Here is an 18,602-nt window from a genome sequence, read left to right as displayed (position 1 = left end):
GCAAGAGTCATATTCAAGTCTGCCGTCTAACAGCGCCATGAGGTTATATCCAGCTGTATCCATAGTTACCAAACGTTTAACGGTCGACTATTATTTGAATTCAAACAGTTTTAAACGTTTTCTTAACCTGTGTGACCATGTGTATAATCAGTCTTGCCAACTTATTTACTGAGTTTATAGACCCCTCTAGCGAGTCGTTTTCAAAAAAGTGATTAGCGTCAAATCTAGCGACTTTTTCTGGTGTTACTGGAGACTTTTGGAAACTCTGACAAGAAAGCACGTATCGTTCTCTCTCTCCTCACCGAGCAACGGGTGCTGCCGCGAGCTCCCCTCACGTCCCAAAGCGCTTATAGTCGGACAGTCCTCGCGCAGCAGGAGTTGTTCACCCCTCCGCGTCCAGACTGCAAATGAACCGCGCATGAGCGAAGCCGCCGCTGGCTGATCCTGCCCTGGCTGTCGAAATAAGTAACCCGCCAGACTAGTCAAGACATAACTTATAAACACAAAAACACTTTATATTGAAAGATGGATTGATAATGATTTTATTTTAGTCAATTATTGAATGAAGATCGTCTGTTGTTTACATATGAGAGGTTTTTGTCCGAGTATATTCCTGTATCTACTAAAGAATATTGTATGGATTTTAAATACAGTAAGATATTCTAGACAGACCTCAATAATTGCATAAACACAGTCGTTGTTGATTTAGTTTTCTTCTACCTTTTATATTGTCACAGTGAACTTTATCCTAAGATGTGTTTGTAAAATGTTTGTATATAGTATAGTATTAATAAAAATAATAAGAATAATATAACTCCGCCAGAGTGTCTATTTGGGGTCACTTTTGCCAATCCGAAGCCCGGATATAGCAAAAATGGATTAAGTTATGAATTCGGACATCCCCCAATATAAATAAATTTATTAATTGTATGGGAAGTTTAATTGTACGATTTATAAATTTGTAGAAGTGATGCTTAAATACAGAATTATTACTTTCCGAGGGAAGAGGGCAAGTGCTTACTAAAATAAATTTCTATTCCTTTAAAAAGGAAAATTGTGTGCAGTATCACAGTCAATTAGAGAACATTTTTATGTGTGCAGAGCACGAGACACGGACCGCAGAAGCTGACTGAGGTGAAGCCGTCACACTACTGTAGTTGGGTTGTGTGTGTTTCCCTGAATTTTCCCGCTCATGCTGAATTTCTTTTCCACCTTAATTAACGTACCTGTGATTTGTATACAGGGGCGTGGTTTTCCCACGCTGGGTCTCTTAAGGCTCTCGGTAAGCGTTAGGTTTACTGCAGCAAATCGCTTTTAATTTATTTCCAATAATTTCTTACGTTACATAACTTGGTTGCAGGCAGAAAAGTAATTCATTTGGTGAAAGATACTGGGTTTTTACTAAATCACGTCGAGCAGAGGTTAAAAACCTGACTCTTTCCACACATTATTGGTGTGTGCATAATACACATGACATGAAATGTTCTGAAAAATAACAGATTTCATTAACACATCAATTGGTCGTTGATACAAAAGCCGATGAAGTAGACTTCAGACTTAAAAATACATTCAGTGATGTTTGTATTGAAATTATTTTGAACTGTAAGCAAAACAAATCAGCAACCCCAAAAGCCACAGTCAATTATTTATACTTTATTAACATTGTTAGTCTACAAAACCAAACTAAAAACCAAAGATATTTAAAAATAAAATAACATATTACATGTGTTTAATTACAACTTTAGTTCATCTGTATTATGTTAATTCCATGCACTAAGAATACTTCAAGAATATTAAAAGTTTGTCAGTAGCATTACTAAAGTAGAACTTAAGCGGTTAAAAAGTGCTTAAATAATATGCTTAATGTATTTTATTACTATTAATTGCAAATTCAAGTTGTATTAAGAACTTTAATTATACATAAGTTGACTTGAAGTATTTTATTTTGTCAATTTAATATTTTGTGGTTTTCACAATTTAAACATTCATCCATTTTCCAAACCGCTTATCCTACTGGGTCACGGGGGGTCCGGAGCCTATCCCAGAAGCAACAGCCATGAGGCAGGGAACAACCCAGGATGGGGGGCCAGCCCATCGCAAGGCACAGTCACACACCATTCACTCACACATGCACACCTACGGGCAATTTAGCAACTCCGATTAGCCTCAGTATGTTTTTGGACTGTGGGGGAAAACCGGAGTACCCGGAGGAAACCCCACGACAACATGGGGAGAACATGCAAACTCCACACACATGTGAAGCAGGCAGAGACTCAAACCCAGGTCCCAGAGGTTTGAGGCAACAGTGCTAACCACTGCACCACCATGCCGCCCCCCAATTTAGTGTACTTATGAGTAGACTTAATACATTTTATACGTTTTTTTTAATTCATTATTTTATTTATTCTAATAAAACACAATTTGAGATGTCCAAAAAAAAAACACTCAGAAGTGACCTCGAGTGCTCCGTGAGGGGATTTCTAAAAGCTATGTGAATTTAGTCAGTGTTTCCCAGTGTTTCTATGTTCCGCTGTCACATCAGTCACTTAAGTAAGAAAGTGAAAATAAACAAAAAGTTTTTTGATCCCCATATGCGGTTGATCAGTGTAATTGTAATCATTATAAGCATTATTAAACATTATTAGTTCCCAACAAGTTCCATTTAATATCATTCATCTTCGTATCATAGATTGTTATAAATAGATCTCTGCAACAATTTGCTGGAATAAGTAACCTGGATTGATCTTCGGTTTTTATTTAGTTAAACTTGTATTTATTATAGTGAAAATTATGCAAGTTCCTCAGATGTACACAGATCTGGAGGGTGGCAAGCGGTGGCCCTGGCCACCCTGGACTGAAGCCTGGCCGCCCCATTGGCCACCCTGGACTGATGCCTGGCCAACCCATTGGCCACCCTGGACTTCATGAAGTCTGGCCACACCCTGTTGTATTTGTATATTGGTTAAATCAGACTTTAATAAAATAACTTTTTATTATGAAACACTTTCTCTGTGTCCCTGATAATATAGTGATAAAAAATAAATAGTGTGGCTGAGCTAAATATGTGCTCTGAGAGTAATAATGCCCAGGTTTGAGAATCTTGTACTTAGTGTAAGCCTTAACCTGCAAGAAATTTATATGTTAAATGTGTCATTGATAATTGATTATTTTCTAGATACCTTATTGTCAGGATCAGTGTCCATCCATCCCTGCCCATCATGTCCGATAAGCATTCAAGTACTGTTAATTAGCCCCACCTGTAACTCGTTGTCCTGTGCTTTCACTGATTGGTTATTTGCGTGTTGTTCTCACCTGCCCTCCGTCATGTCTTTAGCCTTGTGTGTATTTAAGTACCTGCTCCGGCTCTGTTCATTTGACCACATTCGAAGTGGTAGCACCCAAATTTGTATGTCTTAAGACATCGAAAATGTATGTGCTAAAGACAGGGTTCATTTTAAACACAATAGGCTATTCAAATTTGACGCATTTATTCAGAGGGGTTTGACCAGAAGGCCGTTCCATGTTTCGAAACAATCCACACAGAATAATCCATCCGACAATGATGTCGGTTTGCCTCAAAAGTTATGTGGTGGTATTCACCGACTTCAGCAGTCCGCCAGTATGAAAGGAAGATCTTCAGCTTTGTGCTTATTTTCACGGTTTTACTTGCTGAACAGGGTTACGCTGTATTCTGGTAGCACTTATGTTGAAGACATGGTGGTATTTTGCCGATCCACATCACTTATTATCACTTTGCTGTTTTTCAGTGGTGCACGGCGATGTAGCACTGCTGCTCCCTTCCAGTACATAATGGTGGAAAAGAAGGGAATGAATGAAAATGTGGGCTGGATACAAGTAAACCGGCCCGAAACCCTCAGTGCACTTTGCGACCGGCTAATGGAGGTGAATGAAGCCCTAGACAACTTCAAAGGGGACAGCAAGGTTGGCTCTGTCATCACCGGCAGGGAGGAAGCTTTTGCAGCAGGAGCCGACCTTAGATATGCAGAACTGGATGAAGACTGTTAATATAACATTTTATTTAAAAAGTATATATTTTGTAATCATTTTGCTGTAATTTTACTAGAAGTCACATTGCATGCTGGTATTTTGGTAAGTACCCACAGTAACTACACTAAAACATTTCAAGTCTGTCTTAGGAATAAAAGTTCACCTGCTGCTTTAAGGCATGAATCGACTCGACGTTAAAATAGTTGTTTCAACTCAGTTATGTAAATTAACCTAAATAAAACATGTTCTTTGTCTCACATTGTATTTTACGTTGTCAAAGTTTGTTTAGTTTGTGATCATTTGTGGTTTGGACTTGGAAATCCATGTTAAAACAAATAACTATGTTATATTATCTAGTCAAGAAAACTCGCTGTATTTTGTCAATCAAGTGCCCATTTCTGCAGCTGTTCAACTCACAATCTCAAGGTAAGGTAACTATATTCATTTTAAGTGCCATTTTACTTGTAGAAGACAAATTTTTAAAAAGTTTCTACTTGGCTTTGTTTTCTTTATAAATGGCAAGTTCTTCTATTTCCTTAAGTCTCGCAATGGATCAAATTACAAGTTTTGTTCAAAAATATAATTTTTTTTCTAATAAGAACACTGTAGTACAAGCTTTAGCACTGCACTTAGTGTGTGCAAATTGTCTACGTTTGTATCACTATCCTGGTCTCTTACTCTCCTTTGCGTGCCTCACCTTCTCCCTCCTCCTCTCTATTTAACACATCTCCTGAGAACATTCAGACTATATTGTTTTAAAAAGGAAGAACATAATACATCACTGGCTCTGTGGAAGCAATATTTAGCACTGCAGTGTGACCGTTTCCTTCCAGTGTGAGATGTGCAGTCAGCAGTATATAAACACTTTCGCATCAGTCTGTTTTTAAGTCCATGTATCCTACAGTAGCAGAGCACTGGGTTTTATCTACATGATGACCCTTTGCATAAATTCAAATGAGTGCTTCATACTGCAAGGGTACTCCAGATTAAGGCAGTAGATGGTGCCCATTAGCATAGCAAAGCCAGTAGGCACGTCTCTGAGGCCACGAAGAATGATCTTCTCCTCTACCACCACGGCCACACTGAAGATTTCGAGAGGAAATGTGCTACGTGCATGTGCAAATAATCCATCCATCCATTTTCCAAACCGCTTATCCTACTGGGTCAGAGGGGTCCTGAGCCTATCCCGGAAGCAATGGGCACGAGGCAGGGAACAGCCCAGGATGGGGGGCCGGCCTGTGCAAATAATGTGATTGTTATATTGCTGTAATATATTACTTGTTAATGCATCTATTAAATGTTGAGAATAAACCGTATTGTGTTATATATGTATATGTGATTATATATGTGATATTATTGAGGGAGATGATCCCTTCTCAATATTGGGGGATGGGGGGGGGTAGAGTCTGCCCCACCTTCCCATCGCACTCTAAACATACACCTATGACTATACTTAAAATGAAGTTTATTGTAATTTTGCCTGTGTCTTGGTGGCTCCATTTTGGCACTATTTGGACGACTGAATCCAAACTATTTCTACAGGATTGAGTATGTCCCAAGCTTTTTGATCCCTATATGAGGTTGATCAATGTAACTGTAATCATTATAAGCAGTTTCCACAGTATTTGTTTTGCATACGGGTAAGGAATCGTTTTCTTTATTGTAATGGTTATAGGTACACGTATAGGTACACGTATAGGTTATGTTAAACGTCTTAAGCTATACAGATTTGACGTGTTTGAGCCCGACCGCGTTCTATATTTCAAATATAAACACGTAAAATGATCCAGCTAGCGATGACGTCGATTTGCCCCGAAAGATACGTTGTAGAATTCACTGACGTCAAAAGCCCCCCGGTATAAAAGGAGGGTCTACTCGAGCGACGGTGTATTCTAGTAGTGCTTATCGAGAAGAGATGGTGTTGTTTTGCAGGTCCGCGGCGTTTGCAGTTAGGCAAGCCGCTTCATTCATTTTTACTGGTACTCGGCGATATAGCACCAATGCTCCCTTCAAATTTATTTTAGCGAGCAAGAAGGGAGATAAAGAAAATGTGGGCTTGATTCAACTGAACCGGCCCAAAGCCCTGAACGCACTGTGCGATTTGCTAATGAGGGAGGTAAATGAAGCCCTCGACCATTTCGAAGAGGACAGCCAGGTCGGGGCCGTTGTCATCACCGGCAGCGAAAAGGTCTTTGCGGCGGGAGCCGACATAAAAGAAATGCATAACTGGACTTTTCCGGCTTGCTACACTGGCAACTTCCTGGCGCACTGGAACAGGGTTTGCTCCGCCAAGAAGCCAGTGATAGCGGCTGTGAATGGCTTGGCATTAGGGGGAGGATGCGAGATGGCCATGATGTGTGACATTATTTACGCTGGGGAGAAGGCCCAGTTCGGCCAGCCGGAGATCCTCCTGGGAACTATCCCTGGCGCGGGTGGAACCCAACGGCTCACTAGAGCCGTTGGCAAGTCTCTAGCCATGGAGATGGTGCTGACGGGGAAACGGCTAACGGCTCAAGAAGCAAAGCAGGCCGGCCTCGTCAGCGGCGTGTTCCCCGTCCAGCAGCTGGTACCGGAAGCTATCAGGTGTGGGGAGAGGATAGCTTCAAACTCAAAGATAATCACTGCGATGGCTAAGGAAGCCATCAATGCAGCCTTTGAGCTACCGCTGGCTGAGGGGAACCGCCTAGAGAAAAAGCTGTTTTATGCCACCTTCGCCACCGAGGATAGGAAGGAGGGAATGACGGCCTTCTTGGAGAAGAGGAAGGCGTCTTTCAAGGACAAATAAGTAAGAAATCCTGCCTGAACTATGACTGTTAAAGATGTCATTTTTGAATAAACTACTATATTATTGTATTGTAATATTGTTTTGCTGTAATTTTACTGGAAATTGCATTGCATGCTGGTATTTCGGTAAGTGCCCATAGTAACTACTGTAAATCCATTAACAGACGCAGAGGCGCAGGACGTGATGGTTGTAGACAATATTCAGAAAGTTCATGATACGTTAATCTTTTGCTTCATTTTTAAGTAGCACATGCAGAATTTGTTATCGCTAATTATCCTAAGCGGAGCCATTAAGGCTCTCGGTAAGCGTTAGTTAGGTTTACTGCAGCAAATCGCTTTTAATTTTTTTTTTTTTCCAATAATTTCTTACCTTGCATAACTTGGTTGCAGGCAGAAAAGTAATTAATTTGGTGAAAGATACTGGGTTTTTATTAAATCACGTCGAGCAGAGGTTAAAAACCTGACACTTTCCATACGTTATTAGTGTGTGTATAATGTACATGAAATGAAATGTTCCGGAAAATAACATTTCATTAACACATCAATTGGTCGCTAATACAAAAGCCGCCGAAGTAGATTTCAGACTTTCAGTGATGTTTGTATTGAAATTACAGAACAAAGAACAAATTTGACATTGTAATGAGAAATTAGTTGTGTGTGTTTTTGTAAACCAAGCATTATATGTGATATTGTTAATGTCTTCTCCATCCCCCTCTAAACCTACTCCTGTGACTATACTTAAAATGTGGTTCGTTGTAGTTTCGCTGCTGTATCTTAATTGGTGGCTCCTTTTTGGCACTGCTTGGACGACTTGAGAAATCTGGACTATTTGTATTTGTACAGGACTGAGTCTCCCCCAAGCTTTTTGATCCTCATATGCGTTTGATCAGTGTAACAACTGTAATCATTATAAGCATTATTAATGTTCCCAACAAGTTCCATTTAATATCATTCATCTTCGTATCATAGATCGTTATAAATAGAACGCTGCAACAATTTGCTGGAATTGCCTGGATTGATCTTTTTTTTTTTTTGTATTTATTGTAGTGAAAATGATGCAATTACCAGGAAATGTGAAGTTCCTCAGTTGTACATAGATCTGGAGGGTGGCAAGTGGTGGCCCTGGCCACCCTGAAACCTGCCCACCCCATTGGCCACCCTGGACCGAAGCCTGGCCGCCCCATTGGCCACCCTGGACCGAAGCCTGGCCGCCCTGAAACCTGGCCGCCCCATTGGCCACCCTGGACCGAAACCTGGCCCCGCCCCATTGGCCACCCTGGACCGAAGCCTGGCTGCCCTGAAACCTGGCCACCCCATTGGCCACCCTGGACTGAAGCCTGGCCACCCCATTGGCCACCCTGGACTGAAGCCTGGCCGCCCCATTGGCCACACCCTGTTGTATTTGTATTGTAGTTAAATCAGACTTTAATAAAAGAACTTTTTTATTATGAAACGCTTGCTCTGTGTCCCTGATATAGTGATAAAAAATAATGTGGCTGAGCTAAATATGTGCTCTGAGAGTAATAATGCCCAGGTTTGGGAATCTTCTACTTGGTGTAAGCCTTAACCTGCAAGAAATTGATATGTTAAATGTGTCATTGATAGTTGATTATTTTCTAGATACCTTATTGTCAGGGTCAGCGCCCATCCATCCCTGCCCATCCCGTCTATTTCCCTCTTGGCCGGCAGGTGTTGCTGGCCATCCTCCTCCCTCCCCTGTCTTCATGCTAGTCACTAATGTTTTTTCCTCGATCCTCGGACTGCTACATACCTCACTGGGTTGAGTGTGTGGCTCTAACTGTTAATCCTGTGGTCAGGGGTTCAAGTCTAGCCAAATGCCAGCCATATCTGTTGTTTTGTACTTGTTGGTCTTTCTGTTTCCCCAGTGTTTTATTACTTTCTGTTTGTTTCACTGACATCAGTTTGCCCTTCTTGTATTCTGTTCTGTTCTGGTTTTTGTTTTGTACCTTTTTGTTCTGTGTTGATTTGCTTTGCATTGTAGTAATAGTGTCTGGTTTTTCTCCTCGTTTTGACGTCCGATAAGCTTTCTAGTTCTGTTCATTAGCCCCACTTGTTGATTGCTATCCTGTGCTTTCACTGATTTATTATTTGCGTGTTGTTCTCACCTGCCCTCCGTCATGTCTTGTTAGCCTTGTGTGTATTGAAGCATACGCTGTATTCTGGTAGCACTTATTTTGAAGACATGGTGATATTTTGCAGATCCACATCACTGATTTTCGTTTCGCTGTTTTTGACTGGTGCACGATGATGTAGCACCGGTGCTCCCTTGCAGTACATAATTGTGGAAAAGAAAGGAGTGAATGAAATTGTGGGCTTGATCTAGTTGAATCGGCCCACTGCCCTGAAAGCTCTCTGTGACAGCTTGATGAAGGAGGTGAATCAAGCCCTAGATCGCTTGGAAGGGGACAGCCAGGTCGGGACTGTTATAATAACCGGCAGGGAGAAAGCCTTCGTAGCGGGCGCAGACATCAGAGATGCAGAACTGGACTTTTCGGCATGTTACAGCGGGAGCTTCCTGTTCCACTGGAACAGAGTGTCCTCGCCTGCGATGGCAAAGGAAACTGCCAGTGCAACCTTTGAGCTACCGCTGGCTGAGGGAAACTGACTGGAAAAGAGGCTGTTTCATGCCCCTGATGATAGGAAGGACGGAATGACAACATTTGTGGAAAAGAGGACAGTGGTATTCAAGGACCAATAGAGAAGAAATATAGGCTGAACTATGACTGTTAAAAACATATTTTTAAAAATAAAATTTTAACGAAATGCAGAACTGGACATTTCTGGCAAGCTACTGTAACGGATTGAGAACATTCATTGTGAACTCACCAAAATTATCAGTTTTGTTTTCTTTGTAATTATTTTATTATGCTGTAAAAATAGGACTACAGAAGCACCTGCACTTCCGACGTAACTGTCACGTAGTTTCCGGAGTTCTCCTTTTAATTGTTGGCGCCGTTTGCCCTCCAGCAGAAGTAAAGATCTCTTGCTGGCCGTAAGTTACGTAGTTGCATTAATTGGAAAAAGAAAAAATGGATTATTATGAATTCGGACATGCCCCAATATTAATGTACCAATTGTATAGGGAGTTTAATTGGGCGATTTATACACTTGTAGAAGTAATACTTTAATGCAGAAATTCGAAGTAGTTTCGGCGCCGAATTACTTTCCGAGAGAAGGCGGCAACCAGTTACTAAAATTTCTATTCCTTTAGAAGGAAAAAGTGTGTGCAGTATCACAGTCAATTAGGGAACATTTTTATGCGTGCAGAGCACGAGACACGGACCGCAGAAGCTGACCGAGGTGAGGCCTTCACACGACTGTAGCTGGGTTGTGTGTGTTTCCCTGGATTTTCCCACCTTAATTAACGTACCTGTGATTTGCATACGGGGGCGTGGTTTTCCCACGCTGGGTCTCTTAACTTGGCTGCCGTCCCCTTCCCTGCCTCTTTTGCGACTGTCCTGAGGTAGAGGTAGGTGGTCCTTGTTTTGTGGATGCTGTTTGCAAATCGGATTTTCGGGTATCTGAAATATAATGGCCATCATAGTGTTCTGTGCATCGTGTGTAATGGTTTGTTTTATTTATATATTTATATATATAATTTCATAGTACACCGGATAGTTTTCCATGCTGCCGCCAGGTTAGCCCAGCTGCAGGTACTTAGCTGGTGAAATTTTCTATGTGCTAGCAGAGCTTACGGTGCACATACGTGTGTTTTCCCTGTGGTTGGCATGAGTTGTGTAGCGTCTGGCTCGCTCCGGCGCCTGATTGTTTGTTTTTCTCTTATTTGCGGTATGTCATAACATTAATGAAATACATAAAATATTTGTACACTATATGATGTTCAGCTCGCGCTCTTTTGCCTTTGCAGCAGCAGCGGACGTCAAAGAGATGCACCACGTGACTTTTCCGGCATGCTGCAGTGGGAATTTCTTGTCTTTCTGGAACAGAGTCTCCTCCGCAAGGAAACCTATGATAGCTGCCGTGAACGGTTTTGCACCCAGAGGAGGCTACGAACTCGCCATGATGTGTGACAGCATTTCTGCTAGGTAGACGGCACTGTTCGCACAGCCGTAAGTCCTCCTGGGAACCATCCGCGGAGCAGGTGGAACGCAACGGCTCACCATTGGTCACCCTGGAGCCTAGCCATTATATTGTCGTATTGTAGTATTGTTTTGCTGTAATTTTCCTGGAAATCACATTGCATGCTGATATTTCGGTAAGTGCCCATAGTAACTACTGTTAATCCATTGACAGACGCGGTGACCAGGGAGGGGAGCAGAGGCGTAGGTCGTGATAGTTGGAAATGATATTCAGAAAGTTCACGGTACGTTAATTTTTTGCTTCATTTTTAAGTGGCAGGTACAGAACTTTTGATTTTGGCTTCTTTAGAAGAAGTAACGTTAGAAGTGCATGTAACTTGTAGGTACATTAGCTTAACTTGTTATCGCTAATTGTCCTAAAGCGGAGCCATTAGGGCTCTCGCTAAGCGTTAGTTAGGTTTACTGCACCAAATCGCTTTTAATTATTTTTTTTCCAATAATTTCTTACTTTTCTGCCTGCAACTAAGTTATGTTAAGTAATTTGGTGAAAGATACTGGGTTTTTGCTAAATCACGTCAAGCAGAGGTTAAAAACCTGAGTCTTTCCACACGTTATTAGTGTGTGTATAATATACATGAAATGAAATGTTCCGAAAAATAACGTATTTCATGAATACATCAGTTGGTCGTTAATATGAAAGCTGCTGAAGTAGACTTCAGACTTGCAAACATCACTGAATGTACAGTATTTTCATTGAAATTATTTTGAACTGTATGCAAAACAAATCAGCAACCCCAAAAGCCACAGTCAGTTATTTATACTTTATTAACATTGATAGTTTACAAAACCAAACTAAAAACCAACGATGTTTTTAAATAAAAGATATATTGCATGTGTTTAATTGCAACTTTAGTGGATCTGTATAGCGTTAATTCCATACGCCAAGAATATTTCAAGAATATCATGGTATTCAGTAGCATTACTAAAGTAGAACTAAAAATACTGCATTGTGTGTATTCCATTTGCAGGTTGTATATTATCTGCCCGCCCGCACCCAGGTTGGGTGTAACACTTCCCTTCGGTTACTGCAGGTGAGATATATCTAATTATAGTAAAATATTACCGTAATATTACTTGGTAAAGTATTTGTTAATTGTTGGGGTTAGACCGTATTAACGGAGGGTGTGGGTTCTCCAATTAAAAAATGCAAGAGAAATTTTACATTGCAATGAGAAATTAGTCGTGTGTGTTTTTTTGTGAAACAGGCATTTTATGTGATTGTTTATGGGGATGATCCCCTTCTCAATATTGGGGGGGGGGGTAGCGTCCTTCCCATCCCCCTCTAAATCTACACCTACAACTATACTTAAAATACAGTTTATTGTAGGTTAGCAGCTGTATCTTAATTGGTGGCTCCTTTTTGGCACTGCTTGGATGACTTGAGTAATCCGAACTATTTATATTTGTCCGGGATTGAGTCTCCCCAAGCGTTTTGATCCCCATATGCTGTTGATCAGTGTAACTGTAATCATTGTAAGTAATCATGTTATAAGCCTGTCCTGCGTCATGTCTTGTTAGCCTTGTGTGTATTTCAGTACCTGCCACTACTCTGTTCTCCAGTTCACATTCAATGTGGTAGCACCCAAATTTGTACATCTTCAGGCATTGAAAATATACCTCTTAAGGACAGGGTTTATTTTAAACTCATTTAGCTGTACAAATTTGACACGTTCATTCAGAGGGGTTTCGTCACACCGTTCCATATTTCGAAATAAACCACACAAAATAATCCGTCTGACGATGACGTCGGTTTGCCTCAAAAGTTATGTGGTGGTATTCACCGACTTCAGCAGTCCGCCAGTATGAAATGTAGATCTTCAACTTTGTGCCTATTTTCATGGTTTGACTTGCTGAGTAGTTGTGCTCTATTCTGGTAGCACTTATGTTGAAGACATGGTGATATTTTTCAGATCCACGTCACTTATTATCGCTTTGCTGTTTTTGACTATAGTGCACGGCAATATACCACCGGCGCTCCCTTCAGTTTCACTGTAGTGAACAAGAAGGGAGTGAAGGAAAACGTGAGCTGGATACAAGTTGACCGGCCCGAAGCCCTCAATGAAGTCATCGCCGATATTGAGAGAGCTTTCTCAGCGGGAGCAGACATCAAGGAGATGCAGAACTGGACTTTGCTACAGCAGTACTATGACTGTTAAATATAAAATTTAAAAGGACATGTTTTTTGTCTCATTGTATTTCTGGGTCTCAAGTTTAAAGTTATGATGATTTTGTTGTTTAAATTTGAAAATCCATATTAAAATAAATAACATGCATTTTCCAGTCGAACTCGCTGTATTTTGTCAATCAAGTGCCCATCTGCCATCTGTTCAACTCGGTCGCAAGTTAAGGTGACTATATTCATTTTAATTGGCATTTTAATTGTAGAATTTTATATATATATATATATATATATATATGTTTCTACTTAAATTTTTATAAAGAAAACAAATCTTTCTGGTTTTTAACTCGCGGTGAATCAAATTACAACTTTTGTTCAAAAATATACATTTATTTGAATAGGAACAATGTAGTAAAAGCTTTAACACTGTACATGGTGTGTGCAAACAACTCAGTCTTTACGTTTGTATCACTATCCTGGTCTTCGCTCTTACTCTATCCTTCATTATGTGCACCTGACCCTGTCCTTGTGTCTCTTCCCCGTGTGGTCAGCAGCCATCGCTGGTCATCCCCTTTGTCTTATTCTCTTTTGGCATAGTGTGTTATTCCTGTTGCCCAGACTGCCACATGACTCAATGGGTTGAGTGTGTGGTACAGTGGCTGGAATCCCCTTGTCACCTACACCTTTTTTGTGTTTAAGTGCCTGCCTGTACTCACTACTTTAGTCAGTCATTGTGAATGTAACTGTGTGACATGTTACCCTGTGCTGCTCCACCTGGTTTCCTTTGTAGGTTTGTTCATAGTTCTGTTTGTAGTGTTTTCCCCTCTTTGGTTCCGACCCGTCATGGCCCTCTTCTTTTTGTGATTTGTTCTCAGTGTATGTTTTAGCTTCCCCAATAGCTCTCTGTTGTCTCTGGGAGCTGCAATTGGATCGTCGCCTTTTTTCCCCGCGTCCACCATGCCCCAAGTCCGTAAGAGTATCACTTCAAATATGTCTCCTGTACGGGTCACCAAGGCTTAAAAAATACCAAGTGCAGAGGTTTATCCTCTGACGAGGTCACTTGCTTTTGAGAAGGGAGGTATTTTCAATTGAAGGTCACCTAATCTTCGCTATAGTGATGTCTACCGATGAAGTTTATTAGATGTGGAGCTAGTCTAACATAATCTAGGATAACGGAAAAGCAGCCCGTTAATTAAGGAGACAGACGTTCTTGTTAAAATGTGCATGTTGGTGTTTGGAGAATACGCGAGGAAGGTGACGCTAATATTAATACCGCATTATGTTAATTCCATTTACAGGATGGATATTATAGGCCTGCCTCGCATTTCGTGTTGCGCTCTTTGTGTGACACCCCAGGTTTCGTGTAACGCTTCCCCTCAGTTATTGCAGGTGAGATTCAGCCAGAAAATGGAAGGGCACCCTCTTGTGGTCGTGGAATTTCCAGACCGTGCTTCTCAAGATGGACCCTGCTGGCCGATTCTGGAGGAGGCTGGAGGCAGACTGTGAAGTCTATGGGCCTGTCCTGCTCCACCAGGACCGAGCAGCAGTTTGGGAGGGGTGGGTGGTGTGGTATCTGTGTCCTGCTACGCGCATGTGCAAATAATCCATCCATCCATCCATTTTCCAAACCGCTTATCCTACTGGGTCGGGGGGGTCCGGAGCCTATCCCGGAAGCAATGGGCACGAGGCAGGGAACAGCCCAGGATGGGGGGCCGGCCTGTGCTAATAATGTGATTGTTATATTGCTGTAATATATTACTTGTTAATGCATCTATTAAATGTTGAGAATAAACCGTATTAACGGAGGGTGTGGGGTCTCCAAATAAAAAGTGCAAGAGAACAAATGTCACATTCTGATCAGATATATTAGTCGCGTGTGTTTTTTCTAAACCAGGCATTATATGTGATATTATTGAGGGAGATGATCCCTTCTCAATATTGGGGGATGGGGGGGGTAGAGTCTGCCCCACCTTCCCATCGCACTCTAAACATACACCTATGACTATACTTAAAATGCAGTTTATTGTAATTTTGCCTGTGTCTTGGTGGCTCCATTTTGGCACTATTTGGACGACTGAATCCAAACTATTTCTACAGGATTGAGTATGTCCCAAGCTTTTTGATCCCTATATGAGGTTGATCAATGTAACTGTAATCATTATAAGCAGTTTCCACAGTATTTGTTTTGCATACGGGTAAGGAATCGTTTTCTTTATTGTAATGGTTATAGGTACACGTATAGGTACACGTATAGGTTATGTTAAACGTCTTAAGCTATACAGGTTTGAGCCCGACCACGTTCTATATTTCAAATATAAACACGTAAAATGATCCAGCTAGCGATGACGTCGATTTGCCCCGAAAGAAACGTTGTAGAATTCACTGACGTCAAAAGCCCCCCGGTATAAAAGGAGGGTCTACTCGAGCGACGGTGTATTCTAGTAGTGCTTATCGAGAAGAGATGGTGTTGTTTTGCAGGTCCGCGGCGTTTGCAGTTAGGCAAGCCGCTTCATTCCTTTTTACTGGTACTCGGCGATATAGCACCAATGCTCCCTTCAAATTTATTTTAGCGAGCAAGAAGGGAGAAAAAGAAAATGTGGGCTTGATTGAACTGAACCGGCCCAAAGCCCTGAACGCACTGTGCGATTTGCTAATGAGGGAGGTAAATGAAGCCCTCGACCATTTCGAAGAGGACAGCCAGGTCGGGGCCGTTGTCATCACCGGCAGCGAAAAGGTCTTTGCGGCGGGAGCCGACATAAAAGAAATGCATAACTGGACTTTTCCGGCTTGCTACACTGGCAACTTCCTGGCGCACTGGAACAGGGTTTGCTCCGCCAAGAAGCCAGTGATAGCGGCTGTGAATGGCTTGGCATTAGGGGGAGGATGCGAGATGGCCATGATGTGTGACATTATTTACGCTGGGGAGAAGGCCCAGTTCGGCCAGCCGGAGATCCTCCTGGGAACTATCCCTGGCGCGGGTGGAACCCAACGGCTCACTAGAGCCGTTGGCAAGTCTCTAGCCATGGAGATGGTGCTGACGGGGAAACGGCTAACGGCTCAAGAAGCAAAGCAGGCCGGCCTCGTCAGCGGCGTGTTCCCCGTCCAGCAGCTGGTACCGGAAGCTATCAGGTGTGGGGAGAGGATAGCTTCAAACTCAAAGATAATCACTGCGATGGCTAAGGAAGCCATCAATGCAGCCTTTGAGCTACCGCTGGCTGAGGGGAACCGCCTAGAGAAAAAGCTGTTTTATGCCACCTTCGCCACCGAGGATAGGAAGGAGGGAATGACGGCCTTCTTGGAGAAGAGGAAGGCGTCTTTCAAGGACAAATAAGTAAGAAATCCTGGCTGAACTATGACTGTTAAAGATGTCATTTTTGAATAAACTACTATATTATTGTATTGTAATATTGTTTTGCTGTAATTTTACTGGAAATTGCATTGCATGCTGGTATTTCGGTAAGTGCCCATAGTAACTACTGTAAATCCATTAACAGACGCAGAGGCGCAGGACGTGATGGTTGTAGACAATATTCAGAAAGTTCATGATACGTTAATCTTTTGCTTCATTTTTAAGTAGCACATGCAGAATTTGTTATCGCTAATTATCCTAAGCGGAGCCATTAAGGCTCTCGGTAAGCGTTAGTTAGGTTTACTGCAGCAAATCGCTTTTAATTTATTTTTTTTCCAATAATTTCTTACCTTGCATAACTTGGTTGCAGGCAGAAAAGTAATTAATTTGGTGAAAGATACTGGGTTTTTATTAAATCACGTCGAGCAGAGGTTAAAAACCTGACACTTTCCATACGTTATTAGTGTGTGTATAATGTACATGAAATGAAATGTTCCGGAAAATAACATTTCATTAACACATCAATTGATCGCTAATACAAAAGCCGCTGAAGTAGATTTCAGACTTTCAGTGATGTTTGTATTGAAATTACAGAACAAAGAACAAATTTGACATTGTAATGAGAAATTAGTTGTGTGTGTTTTTGTAAACCAAGCATTACATGTGATATTGTTAATGTCTTCTCCATCCCCCTCTAAACCTACTCCTGTGACTATACTTAAAATGTAGTTTATTGTAGTTTCGCTGCTGTATCTTAATTGGTGGCTCCTTTTTGGCACTGCTTGGACGACTTGAGAAATCTGTACTATTTGTATTTGTACAGGACTGAGTCTCCCCCAAGCTTTTTGATCCCCCATATGCGTTTGATCAGTGTAATCATTATATAACTGTAATCATTATAAGCATTATTAATGTTCCCAACAAGTTCCATTTAATATCATTCATCTTCGTATCATAGATCGTTATAAATAGAACGCTGCAACAATTTGCTGGAATTGCCTGGATTGATCTTTTTTTTTTTTTGTATTTATTATAGTGAAAATGATGCAATTACCAGGAAATGTGAAGTTCCTCAGATGTACATAGATCTGGAGGGTGGCAAGCGGTGGCCCTGGCCACCCTGAAACCTGGCCGCCCCATTGGCCACCCTGGACCGAAGCCTGGCCTCCCTGAAACCTGGCCGCCCCATTGGCCACCCTGGACCGAAACCTGGCCGCCCTGAAACCTGGCCGCCCCATTGGCCACCCTGGACCGAAACCTGGCCCCGCCCCATTGGCCACCCTGGACCGAAGCCTGGCCGCCCTGAAACCTGGCCGCCCCATTGGCCACCCTGGACTGAAGCCTGGCCGCCCCATTGGCCACACCCTGTTGTATTTGTATTGTAGTTAAATCAGACTTTAATAAAAGAACTTTTTTTATTATGAAACGCTTGCTCTGTGTCCCTGATATAGTGATAAAAAATAATGTGGCTGAGCTAAATATGTGCTCTGAGAGTAATAATGCCCAGGTTTGGGAATCTTCTACTTGGTGTAAGCCTTAACCTGCAAGAAGTTGATATGTTAAATGTGTCATTGATAGTTGATTATTTTCTAGATACCTTATTGTCAGGGTCAGCGCCCATCCATCCCTGCCCATCCCGTCTATTTCCCTCTTGGCCGGCAGGTGTTGCTGGCCATCCTCCTCCCTCCCCTGTCTTTATGCTAGTCACTAATGTTTTTTCCTCAATCCTCTGACTGCTACATACCTCACTGGGTTGAGTGTGTGGCTCTAACTGTTAATCCTGTGGTCAGGGGTTCAAGTCTAGCCAAATGCCAGCCATATCTGTTGTTTTGTACTTGTTGGTCTTTCTGTTTCCCCAGTGTTTTATTACTTTGTTTGTTTCACTGACATCAGTTTGCCCTTCTTGTATTCTGTTCTGTTCTGGTTTTTGTTTTGTACCTTTTTGTTCTGTGTTGATTTGCTTTGCATTGTAGTAATAGTGTCTGGTTTTTCTCCTGGTTTTGACGTCCGATAAGCTTTCTAGTTCTGTTAATTAGCCCCACTTGTTGATTGCTATCCTGTGCTTTCACTGATTGGTTATTTGCGTGTTGTTCTCACCTGCCCTCCGTCATGTCTTCTTAGCCTTGTGTGTATGGAAGCATGCGCTGTATTCTGGTAGCACTTATTTTGAAGACATGGTGATATTTTGCAGATCCACATCACTGATTATCGCTTCGCTGTT

At 41.8% G+C, this 18,602-nt stretch overlaps 1 protein-coding gene and 2 long non-coding RNA genes across 9 annotated transcripts; 2 read left to right on the top strand and 1 right to left on the bottom strand.

Annotated features, from left to right (window-relative positions):
* The first annotated feature begins 5,869 nt into the window (after positions 1-5,869).
* LOC125720576 (enoyl-CoA hydratase, mitochondrial-like) lies at positions 5,870-17,807 on the top strand. Of its 4 annotated transcripts, XM_048996151.1 has the most exons (3): positions 5,870-6,717; positions 16,297-16,363; positions 17,418-17,807. In XM_048996151.1, the coding sequence occupies exons 1-2, from the start codon at positions 5,924-5,926 to the stop codon at positions 16,361-16,363; spliced, it is 861 nt and encodes a 286-aa protein (XP_048852108.1). In that variant the 5' UTR covers positions 5,870-5,923; the 3' UTR covers positions 17,418-17,807. The 4 variants fall into 4 exon arrangements, with proteins under 4 accessions (XP_048852108.1, XP_048852107.1, XP_048852106.1 ...); XM_048996150.1 differs by lacking the exon at positions 16,297-16,363 and having other exon boundaries at positions 5,879-6,793; XM_048996149.1 differs by lacking the exons at positions 16,297-16,363; positions 17,418-17,807 and adding an exon at positions 7,840-8,245 and having other exon boundaries at positions 5,879-6,793.
* On the bottom strand, positions 7,881-17,743 carry LOC125720596 (uncharacterized). The gene is made up of 3 exons (XR_007385515.1): positions 17,607-17,743; positions 8,097-8,129; positions 7,881-8,012 (listed from the first exon to the last, which is right to left on the bottom strand). It is a non-coding gene; the product is annotated as an uncharacterized LOC125720596 (long non-coding RNA).
* LOC125720593 (uncharacterized) lies at positions 9,713-13,199 on the top strand. Of its 4 annotated transcripts, none has more exons than XR_007385508.1 (5): positions 9,713-10,113; positions 10,685-10,883; positions 11,068-11,137; positions 11,882-11,944; positions 12,865-13,199. It is a non-coding gene; the product is annotated as an uncharacterized LOC125720593 (long non-coding RNA). The 4 variants fall into 4 exon arrangements; XR_007385510.1 differs by having other exon boundaries at positions 10,682-10,883; XR_007385511.1 differs by lacking the exon at positions 9,713-10,113 and adding an exon at positions 10,227-10,282.
* Positions 17,808-18,602: the final 795 nt, after the last annotated feature.

The sequence above is a fragment of the Brienomyrus brachyistius genome, chromosome 25 (assembly GCF_023856365.1).
Source record: "Brienomyrus brachyistius isolate T26 chromosome 25, BBRACH_0.4, whole genome shotgun sequence".
Classification (NCBI taxonomy): Eukaryota; Metazoa; Chordata; class Actinopteri; order Osteoglossiformes; family Mormyridae; genus Brienomyrus; species Brienomyrus brachyistius.
This window is presented reverse-complemented; position numbering and strand designations above follow the sequence as displayed.

Coding starts and splice junctions, on each gene's coding strand:
- LOC125720576 (XM_048996150.1), top strand. CDS start 5,924: ATGGTGTTGTTTTGCAGGTCCGCGGCGTTTGCAGTTAGGCAAGCCGCT.